Raw genomic sequence first — 18,298 nt, 5'->3', positions numbered from 1 at the left:
GTGTCTCTTCACAGGTGTGGTGGGGAGCCTAACTGAGGGTGACCCTTCAACTCTCTTAACACCACTCCCTCTCTTCTAAAAATAGAGAAAATCTATTTAAACAGTGTTACCCAGATTACTCTTTTACTTAGGTACTTAGTTCTGTTCTGTTGACTAAAGCTCCCATAACTCTCCAGCAAAGAATATTTTCCTTTCCTGCATAGAAGTACAATACCCATTAGTTAGTGTGTTCTGAATGCTTTCATGCACTGCTGCGATTTATTTAAAGCACTGTTGCCTGCTTGCTTTTGTTTTTTAAGATGTGCATTCATTGCTGCATGCAAGGCAGTGAGCTTCAGAAAGTCAGAGGGCAAAAGGCATCAGATAGTATGCACTATAAGAACTGCACGTGTCCTTCTGAGTGACAAAACCTTTCCACAGAGAGGCTGGTCGTGATGTTCTGTGTGAGGAGCCAGGCTGAGCTCAGGCAGTGCTCAGCAAGCCCAGCAATGTAGCTCTGCATCCCCCAGCTCCCCGTAAGCACACGGTGCTCTTGCCAGCATTTCTGCCTCAGGTGCATGGGAATCAGCCAGTGCTCTGCCCTCTGATGATAAAGCGTTCCATTACGTTCTGCTTAATTGGTTGTGTTTTCATCAGGTGATCTCCAGACAGGCAATTTGGAGTTGCTCAGTGATTATTGTGGTTTGCAGTGTACAAATTAGTGTGGGAAGTTGCTAACATTAGCCTTCCAACTTAGGACTTTAGTGGCACTGTCAGCCCTTTCAGTGTTCATCCAAATTGCAAAAGGCAAGGAGGGAGAGCGTGGAAGGAACCTGCCATTCACTGGGACACCCATGCTGTGGCAACGGTGTCATCCCACTTTCCAAACCTGCTTCCAGAAGCCAGGCAGCACAGGTGGGCTTCAGGCGTAGAGGAGTATGATTCCCCTCCTCCTTACCACCTGGATTTTTAGTATTTTTATTTATATATTTTTAAAGGATGATTAGGTTCTGGAATGTAGTATGGTTCCCCACCACCTCAAGTTGTTTCAAACCCATACTGGACCCATTCTGTATGATGCTGAAAGCCTGATAATGTCTGCCCAAGCTTCCCAAATGTACCTCAGTTCTGCTGCTCCCCACTTGCTGCAGGCCAGAAATCCACTTTTTTTCTGACTAGGTGTAGACATGATGTGTTTAATCTTCAGCAGGCTTCCCTGGGCTCCCATTCCTGCCTTTGAGCTGTGGTGTGCTGCCTTGTGCCCACCCTGAGGACACACGTGTGTGGGGCAGGCTGCTGGGCTGCCCAAGTGTCTCATCTCTGGAGCTGGGGTTGTGAAGGAATGCTTGTCCCAAATCCTGGATGGTCCCAAATCCTGAGTTTTGGCAGAGCATATAAACAGGATGGAGCAGGGGCTGCTAGTGGAAGCTGCTCTGTGAGTCACTGTGGGAATGGAGGACCTGAGCTCCAACTGCTAAGGGCTGAGCAGCCCAAACCTCTCAACTCTTTGTGGTCAAAGTGTAGCTGGGATTTGTTCCTCAGTGAGGGGTCAGACCACTCAGATGGGCTTCAGAAATACGAGGCTGAAATGCTTGTCGAAAAGGCTGCTGTACAGGTGCAACAGCACATCCCAATTTACCAACTGTTTTTCTTCCATTTCTCCTTATTCTATAGATGTTTTACCTGTATACAGGGTCCCGTGGGCATCTGAAGGACAGCATAGGTGGGCAAAGTTAGCAAAGAATTCTGGTATTTGTAGGACAAACCCCATATAGCTTGCCAAAATTTGATTTAAAAAACAGAAAACAAAGAAAAAACCAAACCAACCAAACAAAACAACAGGAAAAAAAAAAAGCCAAAAAAGCCCCAAAAAATCCAAACAAAAAACCCCAAACAAACAAAACCAAACAAAAAAACCCACCCAAAAAACTCCCAAAACTACTCAAACTGAAGCATGAACTAGCCAAGTAAAAAAAAAAAAATCAATGAAATGAAGCATACTGAATCATCAATTGTAAATTTAATGTGAGGGGATCAATGCAACTTAGCAAAATAACTTATGACCTGACATTTAAAATTCTCCTATTTTCAATAATCAGTGTTTCTGTCAATAAAAGAATGAAAGAACTGTGGTCCATTATTCTCTTTTCTCACTCCTTTTCACACTTACTTTCTTAGCCTTAGAATGAAGTCTTGCTAAGTCTTATGGCACCAAAGTGTGACCCATGTCTCTACAAAATCCTGAGTTCTAATTTAAAGCAAATATATAGCTTGGAAGAAGAGAGGGGAGAAAATACCCCAAACTACTTACAAAGAATGTGAGCTGGTGGGTCAGTTTTTTTTGTCTTATGGCTCTGACCTTATAGCTGGCTTTTGCAACTATTGAGTCTGGAAACACTTTCATTGCTTGCCTGTCCCTACTTCAATGCATGAAAATTGTTCATGTGTAAACTGATGATTTTGAGTTACAGCGAGACGTAAACAAAATACAAAAAAATCCCTCTAATATTTTCAGACCTGTAAAAGGATCATGAAAACTGACAATATGGAATATAAAACTAAAGTGGAACCTTTTGTGCTTCGATGCCAGTAAATTGAAAAGTGAAAAAGGTAGTATTGTTCTTGGGAATAATTTCTAAGTATGCTTGCTACCTTGCACAGTCTGCTGTTTAATATAGATTAGTTTTTTCACACCAGAACCCCACTTGATACCTTGATAAAGGTATGCTTTCCTGGAATTGCCTGCTTCTTTGGCATGAGAAGAGAAAAAAAGAAAAAGGCAACACTGAGCTTCCTAGAAGCCAGGAATAGTCCTTACCTTGCTAAATGCAATTTCTCCTGCTTGCTTTTAGGTGCAACACTGGCTTTGTATCAGTGATGCTTCTTGATGCAAGAAGGCTTTGACTAATACTACCAGAATAAAAACAGATAGCTGACAAAGACTATTCAAAGGTAGAAGGTGTATATTGATCAGAAATTTAATCTGCTTTGCAAATTCAAATCAGGCTGAATTGTTATAATGCCCTTCTGGACAAGGTATATCCATGCTTGTGTAGCACAACTAGCATCCCTAGAAAAACTAGTACTACTGTGTAGTTGTTTCACACTGGATTATCTTCAAAAATTTCCATGTCCAGGTACGTAGAGATCCGTGTTCAGAACTGAGCAGGGTTTGACTAATGAACCTAATGAAAAGTCTAATGTCTCATGAAAATAAATGGTAAGTGCCTCTCTTCAGAATGAATGTGCCCAAATGAATGGTTTTTTCTTTTTCCACTTAATTATCTTTGAAGTACTCAATTAAGATGTTCCTCCTCAACAAAATGTTTTGAAATGAGACTGAACGTGTACATTTGCAAGCAGGAGTTCGCATTTTGGAAACAAGAGTCTCTTTGGGCTTTACAGACAGTCAGTGAGAAACATCTCTCAAATTCAGTCTCAAGCTAAACCTTCATTCAGAATGGTTGGTCTCTCTTATGCCCCGTGGCTGGTGCTCGTGAGTTGGCTTGCCTGGCCTTTGCTTTGTCCAGACAGGAGAGGCAAGAGGAAGGTGAGAAAATTGCCTGGGTGTTTTGCAAAACTTGTGAAAAGTGGTTTTGAGACCATTAGCCACCCATGCAGATGACTTTTGAGTTTTTAAGGGCAAAGTTTCTGAAGAAGAGCAAAGCTGTGTGACTGAGCCCCAAAAAAGAAGGTAGTAAAGAGATTTTTACCATCACTTTGCCTCATTGGTCTTTGAAACCCGAGTCTCAAGAGAGCAGCTTAAGCAAGGAATGGGAAGAGAGTGCTAGCATCATTTCTCACATGTGTGGATTCAAAAATCCTCCCCCTTGATGTGTGTTTATAAGCATGTCATGTAGCAAAACATTGCCAAGCTGGCAGCTTTTGGACTGGAGACTGCCAGGCCCAACCAGGCATGGTGGATGAGCTACAGGCGTTTTGGCAGGCTATTCTCCTTTTCCCTGAGTCACTAGTAGAGCTGCAGAGCGGTGTAAGAGCTGACTGGATGATGTGGCAAAGAGTATGTAAGCAGAAGCTAGTGGTGATTGAAATTGGGCAGTCGTGCTGGGACAACTGCTGCTGCTGGCTGCATTGCTGTAGGCTTTGGTGACCGATTCTTAGTGGAGTCTCTCTTCCCCTGCTGCTTTCTTGTACTGTCCTTCCCCAGTTCTGCATTCCTTAAAATACCTGTTGGAATTTTTGTGTTTGGCTTTGTTGTTAGGGTTTTTTTGTTGGTGTTGTTTTGCTCATGTGTTTTCGCATTTGTGGTCATGACTGCAATTAATTAAAAAATGAGTTTCTGAGAAAAATATGAGTGCTTGACAGAACCGTGCCATCATCAAAGACAGAACTGCAACTCATATTGAATTCTGTAGACACAGAGTTAGGGCTTGTCTGGTTCTCAGGATAAATTTTAAGGGGATTTTTGAGTGTACTGTATATTCCTCTTCAAGAACTCAAATAAGGGAAGAGAATTACATGCTACTTTTAAGATGCCCATGAATACACCAGGATGTCTGTCACTTGCCTGGCTGTTGCTGCCCCCTGCCCCGATGTAGACCCAGAGAGAAGGATGTGCAGTGGCCCTAAGCTCCTTTGCCCATGTGTGCCCTACATCTCACTGCTGTCATCAGTAGCTCTCTCCTTTTCCTTCTCCTCATCCACGTGTTTTCTTTTTGCATTACTGATCTGCCTTACTGAGGTTTAACAGATCAAAATCCTGCCTCCTCATTCCAAGCTAAGGCAGAGGGATGAGAGTGGTAGAGGCAGTGCCATAAGCCCAGCTAGTTTGTGATACCAATGATGATGATATAAAGTGGGACTTGAAACTGTAGATCCAGTAGACAGAGAAAAGTTGCTGTATGTGTTTCCCTGCTTCATTTTTGCAGTTTTGTTTGTGGTCAGTTGCCAAGTAGTACTTGCATCAATGGTTTTTAATTTCGGAATTAATGAGAAATGCCACTGTCCTGACTGCACAGGTTATTTCTTTACCTTACATTTGCAGGCATGAGAACAAGCTGTTGTCTGCTAGCAGCCTGTCTAACTTGACCACAATCAATAATGGCAGTAGGCTTTCCAAACTTCTGCACTGTCATGTTTTTGCAGCCATGATGCTGGGGTATGGGTTAGGCAGTCTTCAAAGTGCAAAAAAGTATTTTGCAAAACTTGTCAAAACAAGTTTGCTGAATCTCTCATGAAAGTCATAACTCAGACTGTGCCAATACCAGTAACTCTTTCAAAAAGATTTGATGATGTCTTCTTGCTGGATTTGCTTTTGAGTGCGTGATAAAGTTGCTGCTTCCTAGCCATGCAGAAATCTGTTGTCCTCAAGAGCTGACAACCGCATCTTCAGAAGCTCCAGCAGAGAAGTGCAATTGCTTTTTGATGGAGTTGTCTTTTGGCTTTTGAGTGAGGTCTGTTAGTGATTGATGTCTTCACACTCAACAGCAGAAGATGAGGAGGAACAGGCTTGTACACCTGCATATGTTGGGAGTAATGCCTGTGTGCTGTTTGTGTTGGGCATAATTGAAAGATAAAAATTTTTGTGCAGTTAGTGGTTGGGTTTTTTTAAATTTGTGTAGAAAATACTATCTTATATGAAGCAGTGGTCTTGTAAGAAGTGCTGGTGCCTTCAAAGGGCTGAGGAAGGTACAAATTTATTCTAGTTCCCTTTCAAGTCAGTAATAATAAATGTTTTAATCCAGTTTCTTGTTTTTAAAGTAGTATACCATCACTAGCTTTGTGCTATCTCCAGTTACTGAAACAGGAGGAGATGGAGCCTGTTGAAGGTTAATCAGCAGCTGTTGCACAGACCTCAGGAGCAGGAGAGCTGGTGCTTTGATCTGATGTGGGGGATTGACAGACAACAGAAACATCTCATTTTCAAGGACATTTTGCTCTGCAGGAAACTCACCCCCCTGAACTGCCCTTATATCCCATGGAAACATCTCCATGGCTTTGTTCTGCTTTAATACAGGAAAGAAAATAGTGTTGTGTAAGAGACAGAACTATATCTGTTAGAGGAAGGTGTTAGATTTTACTCCTGAGTGTTTTCTGAGGAAATTGTGACTATTACTGTAAGAGTTTGAAAAGTAATTTTACCCCATTAAGCTGAATTAAGTATATACCTTGATTTATGTAGATCATCAGTTCATGAAGTTGAGTTTAAGGAACTGAAATTTAGATTGCATTTTCAAATAAACTTACAAAGTTGTGCTTTCTCTCACTATGTACAGGGTTCAACTAGTCCTTCTCTGTACCTCTGTCCATTCCTTTCCACCCTATCATCCTTGAATAAACACTGCTGATTCCTGACTGTTGGCAGAGGGGGGTAGCCTGGCTGCCGAGAAATGGAGCCTGTTGGTCTTGGAGCAATTTCTGGAGTGTTCATTGATTTTCCTTTTGTACATTGTGTGACAGTAGTAGCACAGACCTTTATAGTAGGTCCCACATTCAGCCACCAGTGATGACCAGCTCTTCTGGAAGCCTTTTGTTGGTGGAAAGCAGCACCAGGGAAGCCAGACAGTACAAAGGAGGGCATCTAGACCAACATTCTGAATTAAAGAGCAATACATCAGACAAATGGCCATTACTGCTTGTTTTCCTGGACTTAGATGTGGAAGAACAGGTCTGGTTTTCTGCTCAAGAGGCTGAATGGTTGAACTCAGGGAGGGATACTCAGCTTCCAGTGAACTTTCCATTGAGTAGTCTGGCCAGGCACTTAATATGGTTTCGGGTACCTAAATTTAACTGTTTTCAGTAGCCAAAGCCAACGGGGAAGGGTGAGTTTTCAGCACAATAACTGACTATTAAAATGAAATTATCCAAGTTGTGGTGTTTTTCTTGATTACTTCTTTCTTTTTGTGGCCCCTCCCTAACTGTTGTCAGTTTGTGACTTAGGAAAGAGAAGGAATGAAGATAAATGTGGTTTTGGTTATCTTTTGCATTGAAAAGCTATGTCCTGCTTGACCCAGTTAATAACATCTCTTCCTGTCTCTCAGACTTTGTATTTGGAGCCAAGCTACTGAGGTGCATAAACAAAAAGTTCTCTAGGTACATATTGACTATTGTTCCTTTCATTTTGCCAAGCCTCAATAGTGGCATGCTTTTTGAATGCAGATGCAGCATAACCTACATTCATAGCTCTTCATTTAAAGCAATTTTAACTGTTTTGAATCAACTGCATTGATGTATTGACTGGATTTCACATTGTAAGGTGTGAATGAGGAGCGTTTGCACTGAGAAGAGAACACAGTTGTTATACAGTGTCTGCTTTCTCATATGTAGACATATATATGATATATATGTATATAAAATGTAATTGATGTGCAGTTATTTTATGCAGTATACAGCATGGATGCATATAAAATCTAACTTGTTAATTAGAGTTTTGCAATGAATGCTCCACCATTTTACTTAATTGAGATAAAGTTCTTTTTAAATTTTGTGATTTTCAGCATACATATCCAACAGAAAGTAAAACTGAACAGATTTTTGTCATCTCCAAGTACAGAATACTGAGGAAGACAAGAAGTAGTGTTTGCATTTTCAGCATCAAAATCTGTGAGGTAGAAGGACCAGGACTTCTCCAGGTGGTCGTGCAGTTGTGAGATCTGCAAAGCTATTTCCTTTCAGTTTTGCAGTCAGGAGAAATTTATTTGCTACAGAAATGATGGCATACAGCTGTTCTTCTATGAGCAGTATTCCAACTATTTTTACAACCCTACTTCATGGAAATAAAAAACACTGGGCTGTAGTTAGTGCTCCATGGCTTTCTTTGCCCTATTGCCACAGAAGACGGGCTGTCAGGGAGCTCTGGAGTAACCCAAGACACCAGGCTTCTCCCTGTGAAAGAGGTTGAGGTCCATGTAGCCACAATGTGCCTTGAGAGGATTCCTTCCTCAGGTGGGTCCTGTATGCCAAGTCTTGTCCATAAAATAGGCACTGGTGAAGATTTTGTCACCAGTGCATGGCTAATCCACTGCAGAGGGATGGCAGCTGGATCAATGCCTGTGGCTTGCATAGTTGGCGAGGTATCTCTTGCCAAGACCTTTTTGTTTTGCCCCCACCCATAGGAGAAGGTCCATGGACAGACACTCCATTGTAGAGCTACCTTGCCAGGGAACATGTTGTATTTGCATTCCAGATGCCTCCGGGTTTGTGAGCTGCATTGTTCCAGCCTCCTTTGAATAGCAGCTATTGACCCCTAACAATGTACATTTGTTTAAATCAACCCCTTTCCCTGCTTTGAAAAGCTTGTTATAGCTCTAGCCCAACCAGTGAAGGTTTCTGTGCAGGCCCCTTCTTTTCCCCTTCACAGCCAGAAAAGAAATTTTGCGGCATTAATTATTTAATCTCAAGATGGAAAACATTCTCCTCCTTCTGAGGGACTGTTTTGGATGCTGAGGTTTTGGCAAATTTTCTTGCGGCTTAATGTTTACAAGCTTTTCATTGCTCTTGAAAGCATAAACTTCACGTTACTTGAGCTTCTGAGATGCTGGCAAATAATAAACCAGTAGAATAACAGGGGTTTGATTGTCCTGAAACACTTGAAGCACTTGACTGCATTTTGGCAGATAGGGTTTTTTGCTCTTTATGTGTGCATTTAGGTGCATTGAGCTCACGTAGAGGGAGATGGTGGAGACTGACCAGGACAGACCTTTAGCGCCCAGCAGCAGGCTGACAAAAGTATTTCTGGGGAGGGGGGAGTAGTCTGGGACCAAATTCTCTTTGCTGCTTGGGCTGACAGTAGTACATGCATATCTGCTCCCCAAGCTGTCCAGTCTCCAGAGCCTGATGGTGACAGTAGCCACCATCATTAAATCCTTTGCAATTTGTGTTTGTTGTAGGGGAAAGCTTTGCTGTGCCTTGCTCCTGTGGGGTTATTAGATCAAGGCAAAAAAGATCAGTGAAATAAAAATTTTCTGAGAGCTGGACAACCTTGTAGTCCTTTCATTTTATGCCATAATAGTCCCACTAATAACAAAAAAGCATTCATGTGAAAATGTGATAGAGTGGTTGTCTGACTGTGTGGGATGGTTTAATGAGCTGAGGATTCTTTCTTCTGGTGTCCTGTGTTGAGTCAGGAGTATATCATCTCATGAGGTTTTTATAGACACTACTGTTGAACATGCTAGTAAAGTGTTGCCTGCAAGTTGATGATGGTGATCCTACCCCTCTTTCCAGCCCTAGTGAGCTGTGAGCTGGTGTGCTGTGCCTGGTTGTGTGCTTCCCACTGCAGGAGGGACATGGATATACTGGATAGGGTCTAGCAGAGGACCAGAAAGATCATGCAGGTCTCTCTCCTAAGACTAGGAGCTGAGAGAGCTAGAATTCTTAAGCCTGGATAAGGCTCAGGGGGAATCTCACCAGTGTATGTAAATACCTGGAGGGAAGATGAAAGAGGAGGGGGCTCTTCTTGGTGATGCTCAGTGACAGTCTCAGAGACACTGGGCACAGGCTGAAACATAGGAGACTCACACTGAACATCAGGAAACACTTTCTACTGTGGGAGTGACTGAGTGCTTTCACAGCCAGTTTGATGAGATCCTGCTTGAGCCCCTGGGCTAGAGGCTCCCCAGAGGTCCCTGACAATTTCAGCCTTCCGTGATGCAGGAATGAAGTGAGGTGGCTGAGGGCATGCAGGAATCCCAGGCACAGCTCAGCTCACCTTGCTTTCACTGTATGGCATGGTTAGCATGGGTGCATCATCACATAATCTCTCTTGCTGTGCACTCATGCTTAGGGGTTTTAGACCCATTCCACGGTGAATTAAGTGGGCTCTGCATCACCCAGCCCCACAGGGCAGCTGCAAGGCTCAGGTTTTCACTCTCAGGCACTCTTGGGGACAGTGAGCTGATGGCAGCACCTGCATTGATGTGAAAAAACCCCTTGGTCTCTACATGGTGGTTGTGGTAGATATTCCTTAGTACCAAATATGTAGCCTTCAGGTTATCGTTGCTCCTGTGTTTGTACCTGAGGGACACAGGACATTTCTGTTTGCTGGCTCTGGTGCAGAGGTAGCAGAGGAAGTCCAAGAGCAGAGCCCTCACATCAGCCTTCCTTCCTCTGGGAAGTGCAGGTTGAGAGGTACCCTTGAACCAGTCAGCATGGGGATGTTTGTGGTGTTCAGGAGAATAAAAACAGAGCAGTGCCCGTGGTTTTCTGAAGACAAGAGTCTGATGTAGACCCAGGAGAGTGGGTGGAAGTGTTCCAGCTGCTGTTACTGGATTTTGGATTTAATGTTCAAGTCTTATCTATTGCTTTTACCACTTCTGGGGAGGTGTCTCCCCACTGTTTCCAGTCCCCTGCTCCCCCCCACCCACCTCTGGAACTGGTGCTCTTCTTTCTGCTTCCATCTGCCTTAACCCTGCACTTTCGAGTTTATGAACATTGCATTTGAACTGCTTCAGAATTGCTGTATGCCTAGAAACCATCTGATTTGAGGTTTTGGAAGTAAAAGGGCAAATACCCCACAGGCATTTGCAGCCTTGAAAATGGAAAGCAGTTTGTAAAAAGATGCAGTAGCAAAAAATAAAGAGGGATGCTCTTGCCTTGTCCTCTGTGTCCAGGTGAGCTCTTCCCATTTAGGGAAACCAAACCATTTTGTCTTGGTGCTGCTATTGTCCCATTATAGAAAGAAGCATAGCATTTATTCAACATTGTCTAAAAGCATATGTAACTTGCAATGTGGCTGAAGTCCATGATAAGCTCATGGGCTAAATAGGCAGCAGAATAAAAATCTGTATTTGTCTTGATTATTAATCAGGACTGCACCCCCTGTACCTTAAAAAGATGTTATGTCTGTTCTCTGTGAAAATTCAGGCAAGGACAGCCTTTGGATGCTAGCATTCAAAATTGTTTTAATTTTTCTTTTTTAAATGTACCCCCAAACCTTTTGATTGTCAGGATATATCCCAGCACTTTCCTATCACTCCTTTACTTTTTCTTTAGGAGAATATTTGATTGTTCTGGTGAAAAAAATCTCTGTTCTCTGAAAACCACTAAAATACTGTTGCTCTGATATGGAGCCAGATGTTTGAAGAGAATGGGAGTGTAGTTTTGGTCGGAAGTCAGGCCATGGGTCACTACTGCTACGTGTTTTCATGCCAGCTAATGTCTTCTCCTACTCAGGAGCAACTCAACTGGCTATTGCTTGTGGGATGGCTTTTGCTGCAGCTGCAGCATCAGCTGTGGTCCTCCTCCCTTGTTCTCAGTGCTTCATATTTCTGTTTTCTTAGTACTGCATCTACCAGGCAGGTGGTAGATGGAACATTAAATGCTCCACCTGCTCTACTAGACTGGCTTAGGTGTCTCCCAATGCCTCCATAGCAAATATCTTTGTAACCTTGCTTGCTACTAGTTGGTCTTTTTATAATCCTCTGCATTGTTGTGCAGTGAAGAGAGGAGAATCATATAAAGGGAAGTAGTTTAGAAAAAAGGTGAAAGATAGAAGTGCTGGGAGTGTCTGACTGAGGTTGAAAATAAACAGGTAGGGAGCCAGCTGGCTTTGGGTCGGATCTAAACTGTGTGTAAATTCAAACACTGTTCTGTAATTTTACATGTACTAGCATGAGGCACATGACTCAGAGAATCAGAGGATTGGTTCCAGCTGCTCTTGCCAGCATTTAGGAACTTAGGAAAAAAAAAGGTACTTCAGTGTAGTTCTCCTGTGTTTACTGATCAAGCAGAAACCAACAAATACTTGCTAAGAGATTATTTTATTTTCTTTCACTTGCTTATTTGGATTTATCTTTCTCTCCTATTCCTTGAGAAGTATTTCCAGAGAAAAATAGTGAGTAGAATTATTTTTTCAGTTTTTCTGTTATGTCATCTATAATTCTTTTTTTTTTTTTTATTGCAGGGGTCTCGGGTCTGGCTGCGAGAAAATAATCAGCATTATCCCAGCACTGTTCATTCCTGTGCAGAAGGAGTTGTTGTATTCAGGACAGACTATGGTCAGGTATGGGCATTGCTCCTCTATGTTTTGTCTTTCTCACAACTCTGTAAAAAATAAGCTTTCACAGAATTGCAGAATGGGTCAGGTTGGCAGGGACCACAGTGGTCATCAGGTCCAACCTCCCTGCTCAAGTGGGGTCATCCTAGAGCACATGGCACAGGATTGTGTCCAGGTTGTTCTTGAATTTCTCCAGTCAAGGACACTCCACAACCTCTCTGGTCAATCTGTCCTGGGCTTGGTCACCCTTTACCTTCAGTAAAGAAGTTTTTACTTGTGTTTAGGTGGAACTTCCTATGCATTAGTTTCTGCTGGTGACTTATTTTCTGGTTGTTTGGCACCACTGAGCAGAGCCTAGCTCCATCCTCTTGACATCCTCCCTTCAGATATTTATACTGATTAATTAGGTCATTTCATAGTTGCCTTTTCTTGAGGTTGAATAGGCCCAGCTTCCTCAGCCTTTCTTAGGGCTGTGAATAAAAGAGATTCTCCAGACTCTTTCCCAAGAGGTCTCAGCTGGACGTGCTCCAGAAGCTCCATGTCTCTTGTACTGTGGACTCCAGAACTGCACACAATCCTCCAGACGTGGCCTCACCAGGGCTGAGCAGAGGGGCATCACCTCCCTTGACCTGCTGGCAATGCTCTTCCTAATGTATCCCAGGATACCATCGGCCTTCTTGGCCATAAGGACACAGTGTTAGCTCATGGACAGTTTGTTGTTCACTAGGGTCCCCAGATTATTCTGTGCAGGACCCTGCATTTGTCTTTGTTGAATTTCAGAAGGTTCTTCTTTGCCCAGCTCTCCAACGTGTCTGGGTCCCTCTGAAAGGCTGCACAACCTGAAGTATCAATATCAACCTCTCCTCTCAGCTTTTGTGTCAGCAGTGAACTTGATGAGAAGGGACTCTATTCCCTCATCCAAGCCACTGATGAACAAATTAAATTACACTGGGCCCAGTATAGAACCCTGGGGGGACACCATGAGTGACAGACCTCCAACCAGACTGTGTACCACTGATCAAAACCTTCTGGGATCTGCCACTCAGCCAGTTCCAAATCCATTCTGCTGTCCACTCATCCAACATAGCACTTACTGAGTTTGCCTGTGAGGATTTAGTGAGAGACAGTGTCAAAAGCCTTGCTGCTGTCAAGGTAGGAAATATCCCCTGCACTCCCTGCATCCATCCAGGTAGTTGTTTCAGCACAGAAGGCAGTCAGGCTGGTCAAGCATGAGTTACTTTTTGTGAACCCATGCTGACTACTCCTGATCACCTTTTTGTCTCCTCTGTGGGTCGAGATGCCTACAGAATGAGGCACTCCATCCCCTTTCCAGGGATTGAGGTGGGGCTGCCTGGCTGATAGTTTCCTGTGTCCTTCTTCTTGCTTCTTTTGAAGACTGGGGTGATTTCCAGGAACCTCTTGGCTGGTGATTTCCAGGAACCTCCTGGCTGGTGATTTCCAGGAGCCTCCTGTTTGCTGTGTAGCTTTCCAGCAGATGTCAGGGTAGTTAAAGCCCCCCTCCATGTGATTTTGAGGCTGCTGTAATTGCCTAGAAGGGCTCACCCACCTCCTCCTCCTGGTCAGGCAGCCTGGAGCAAACACCCACTGTCAGCCTTACTCATCTGCCCTTTTATCCTGACCCATAAGCTCCTGACTGGCTCATCATCCACCCTGAGACAGAGCTCAATACATTCCAAGTGCTGCCTCACCGAGAGAGCAACTCCACCACTGTGCCTTCCTGGTCTGTCTCTCCTAAACAGCGTAGCCCTTCCTGGCAGCATTCCACTGTGGGAGCCATCCCACCACATCTCCATAATGACAATAAGTCTGACTGAGGTGAATCACATCTATGCCAGCATGCACAGGCCGTTCTATTGTCAGAATCCCCAGAATTATGGTGGTGACACCAGCTGTGCATTTTCTCCCTGTGTGGAGGGCATGGTGGGAAGCTAAAAGGTTTGTGAATAAAATATTAATTTTGTATGACCTGAATGTGCAGCTTGGTTTTAATAGCTCTTTCTGTTGCCTCTCCAGTCAGTTGCTATGATTATGTCTGACAAAGCTGAAGTAATGCTGCTGGGTGTGAGAGCCTTGTTCCACATAGGTTGGTGATTATGTAGTTTACTGGAGGAAGGTGGCCTCTCAAAGGTTATATTCCCTTACAGTAACAGAAAGTGAGGCTGGCACATGGCCAAAAAAATAAAAGCACGTCTTTCAGAGACAGAGAACCCTTGCTTTCTTTACATGCCTTTCTCCAGGCAGGAAAGGAACCAGACAGAATTGAAAGTGGCTTTTGATGGGCAAAAAGTAATGTACTCATGATTAAATTGCTGCTGTGCTGGCACTGTGGGATGAAAATGATGAAGAAACCACATCAGTGAAGAAGGGAAGAGCTGTGCGTGTCATCTGTCTGGACTTCTGTAAAGCCTTTGACATGGAACCCCACAACATCCTTCCCTCTAAATTGGAGAGATAGGGATTGGATGGATGAACTCTTTGGCGGATGAGGAATTGGTTGGATGGTTGCACCCAGACAGAGGTGGTCAAGAGCTGAATCGGGGACAAGGATGTCCCTTGGAGTTCTGGACTGGGACCAGAGCTGTTTAATGCCTTCATCAACAGCTTTGGCAGTGGGATCGAGCGCAGCCTCGGCAAGTTTACAGATGGCACCAAGCTAAGTGCTGCAGCTGACAAGCCTGAAGGGTGGAATGTCATCCAGAGAGTCCTGGACAAGCTTGAGAAGTGGGCACTTGCATGTACTTCATGAAGTTCTATGAGGTCAGGTAGAAGGTCCATGCATTTGGGTTGGGGCATTCCCTGGTATCCAGACAGAATGATTGAGAACAGCCCTGCCAAGGGGGATTTCAGGGTCCTGGTGCATGAAAAGCTGCACATGAGCTGGCAGTGTGTTGACAGCCCAGGAAACAAATTGTATCTTGGGTTGTTATCAAAAGCAGCGTTGCCAGTAGGTCAAGGGAGGGAATTCTGCCCCTCTGCTCCAGTCTCGAGAGACCACACCTGGAGTGCTGTATACAACTCTGAGACCCCCAGTGCTGTGGAGCCATGGAGGAAGGCCATGGAAATGATCAAAGGGACGGAACGCCTCTTATGAGGTCAGGCTGAGAAATTTGAGGTTGTTCAGTGTGGAGAAGAGAAGGCTCCAGAGGGACTTTATAGCTCCTTCCAGTACCAAAAGGAGGCCTACAAGAAAGCTGGGGACAAACCTTTTAATGGGGCCTGTTGCAGTACGACAAGGGGTAGTTTTTTAAACGGAAAGAGGGTACATTGAGATGAGATTAAGGAAGAAATTCTTTATTTAGAGGCTTATGAGGCACTGGAACATACTGCCCAGAGAAGCTGTGGATACCTGAAAGTCTTCCAGGTCAGGTTGAATGGGGTTTTGAGCAACATAGTCTGTAGGATGGTATTCCCCCTTGCAGCAGGGGAATTGGACTAGATGACCTTTACAGGTCTCTTCCAGTCCAAGGCATTTTATGATTCTGTCGTCCTTTTCTCTTGCACTAAGTTATTGGTGGCCAGGTTATTGGTTCTCAGGTTTGGGATGTTTCATATTTTGACTTTTTTTACTGAATTTTCCGGTTAAATGGAACGTCTGAAACTGTCTCCTCTGTTGGCTTTTTCAAGCTAAAATAAGAAGGCTCCATCACATTAAAGCATCACCATTACATTTGAGCTACAGTGTAGAAAGGCTGTTGTGTGTTTGTTACACTAACATCCTCCAGGAAATGTCATCTTAAACACCTCTTTCATCTTAAACACAAGTTCTCTCCAGCTCCTAGTATGAATCACATGCATACTTGCATGGGAGACTACCTGTAATTTTCACAGGATTTTGTAATTGGATGTGTAGCCATAAAGAGCCTGACTTTTAGAAGTGTTTTGAGCTGCAAAATCCTTATACTTAAGGGAACCACAGATGCACCTGTAAAAGGGACAGCTTGCTTTGGTGCCCTAGAAAAGAATGGCAGACCTAATGCTGACATCCACCTGCAGATAAGTTGTTTATTGTGTTCTGTGTGCATGTTGTCTGTGATGTTACTGCCTTTCCTTGGTGTCCATAATGCCAACTGAAACTTCAGGTAATATGGAAAACGTCTCAAGTCTTTATCATGATACATCCAATTGATTGTTTAGACAACCCTGGTGTTACAAACATCACTGGGCAAAACATTGCCTCCTTTATTTGGATGTGCATGTGTTAAAATCAGGCGGTGCAAAATGGGAAGGACCTAGGGGCTGGCCTTCAGACCTGTGGTGTGGCATTCCAGCTCCTCAGCAGGTCTGAGCTGGCAGCTGCACAGCCAAAGGCATAGTAGAAATTCACTGCATTTGATAACTTCAGTCGTTTTCAGGGCTTATGGTTTCAGGAGTGGACTTTGTGTGTAAAAGGACTGTGCTAGCTGACATTGGTCATTTATTATCTTTTCTCCCATTGCTTTTCCTGCTGTGCTTTTAGACCATGCTCCCCTTGCTGTTTGGTTACCTATGGGATGCAGAAGGTGAAATGGAACTGAAATAATGCTTGACTATTACTGCTGACTGTTTGGCAATTCCTGCAATGCTCGATATCACTTTGAAGAACCAGAGAGGAGAAGGAAGGGGTGAAGTTGCAGAAATATGGGGTGATGATGCTTTTTGAAGCATAGTTAGTGTATGGATTCCCACATCATTTTGAGCTCATGTTCAAGTCTAATGACAAACCGATGAAAACGCTGGGACCTTATCAAAGCACAGCATTGTTTTTCACCTCTGATTCAGTAGCTTCTACTAGACTTTGCACTTCTCACCTTTCCACTGAGCATTCTGCATGTCTTCTGAAAACATAATTGGCAAGGCAGTGGGACTGGGAAGCTCTGTTGTTGGAGCTGGTTTTGGATTTTACTTTCATGATTCTGGACTTCAAGTCTTTCCCAATGTCCGTTTGCATAATTAATAAATTTTCATATCACAGTACATTACTTCTTAATTTTTTCTTTCTGTTGTGTTGTGAGTTGCAGAAATTAATTTGCCACAAAAATCTGTAGCACCATACAGTTGTATGCTGAAGGGGTGGTTGTAGAGAATCCTACCCTGTGTGAAGCTAGGATTATATAATGGTATTTTAACAAGCTGCATAGTAATTTCTTGATTATCACATGGTGATAATTCCTCCTCAGGTGTTCTTGTATATATTACCTGAGTGTTACAGTTAAACAGTTCATTTGCTAATTATCATTATAGACAACTGTGATACTGTTTCCTGCTGTTGTCATCCTCTGTGTGAGATGGTTGTAAAAATAGCTGATTTGATGGTCTGTGGGAAATATCCAATGCATGAGATATGATGTACTAAAATGGGAATATCACATTGTAAGTTTGGACTTCCCTGAGCAAATAGCTATGAAAAATTCATAGCTCTTTATGAAAAGATGAAAAATGTGGCCCTGTATGGGGGTAGATGAAAACCTCATTAAATACAAGGAGGGGAAGAGTACGTCAGGGCTGTGTTTCAGCACCCTGGCCCAAGATAAAGGAGTGGGAGATGAAAGGTGTGACCTCCCTCATAGCACACGTTCATGGTGCTGGGCTGCAGCTGGCTCTGGAGTAGCTCTCCAAAGCTTCCTGCAGGCTGGCTTTCAAAACAGGGAGTCTGCAGTGACTGGAAAAGCTACCATGTGCAGACAATTCACATGGTAAATATGTTTCCCTTTATAAGCACAAACCTCATGCTTTCCAGAAGAGAAGATGCTGTACTCATTTGCAAGCTGGTGGGTGGGTCGGTTGTGTTTGTTTTTCTGTTCCATTAGTTCAGAGAGCTGGTGAATGGCTCTGTCCTGGATGTTTTGGAAATACCATGTCTATGAATCTACTGTATTAATGCAGTATATTCATACTTAGTAGGAGTATATTAAGGATGTCAGTGAAGTCTATGAACACTTAGAATTAAAAAAGTAGGTCCTAATCTTTCCTTGTGTGTTTAGATACACATTCATATATAAGATGACATTACAGTTACTGAATTTTTTTCATGTTTGAGGATATTTTTGCTGCATTTAGTTTTGGGGTTAAAATTATTTCTTCCTTAAGGTTTTATTTACAGTAAAGCAGACATTTCCTCATTGTCTTACAGTATTTTTAATGAAGTTGTGTGAGCTTATAAAGTACTCAAGTGAATGTTTAAATAAAATCCTAAAAGCCCTCTTGTCATTCTATGCTTTGTTTGAAATTACTTACTTGTGTATATTCAGTAATCAATGGTTCAATTGAGAAAAACCTCTTTCCAGTTTCTATCTTTTTTCTTTTTTTTTCTGAATACTGTGAACTTTATTTCAGATCAAAGAGGATGGCATTGTGCTCCTGACT

General features: G+C 43.2%; 1 protein-coding gene across 1 annotated transcript in view; it reads left to right on the top strand.

Moving 5' to 3' along the window:
• Nucleotides 1-18,298, top strand: part of MYO10 (myosin X) — a gene marked incomplete at its 5' end in the record, with an annotated part of 160,624 nt that overhangs the window by 22,628 nt on the left and 119,698 nt on the right. Inside the window, 1 exon segment of the mRNA XM_084220624.1 lies at nucleotides 11,843-11,941. Coding sequence (XP_084076750.1) covers nucleotides 11,843-11,941 — 99 coding nt within the window.

Source organism: Fringilla coelebs (assembly GCF_963513975.1).
Source record: "Fringilla coelebs genome assembly, chromosome: 1".
Lineage (NCBI taxonomy): Eukaryota > Metazoa > Chordata > Aves > Passeriformes > Fringillidae > Fringilla > Fringilla coelebs.
Note: the sequence above shows the minus strand (reverse complement) of the source record. Positions and strands in the feature narration are given on the sequence as shown.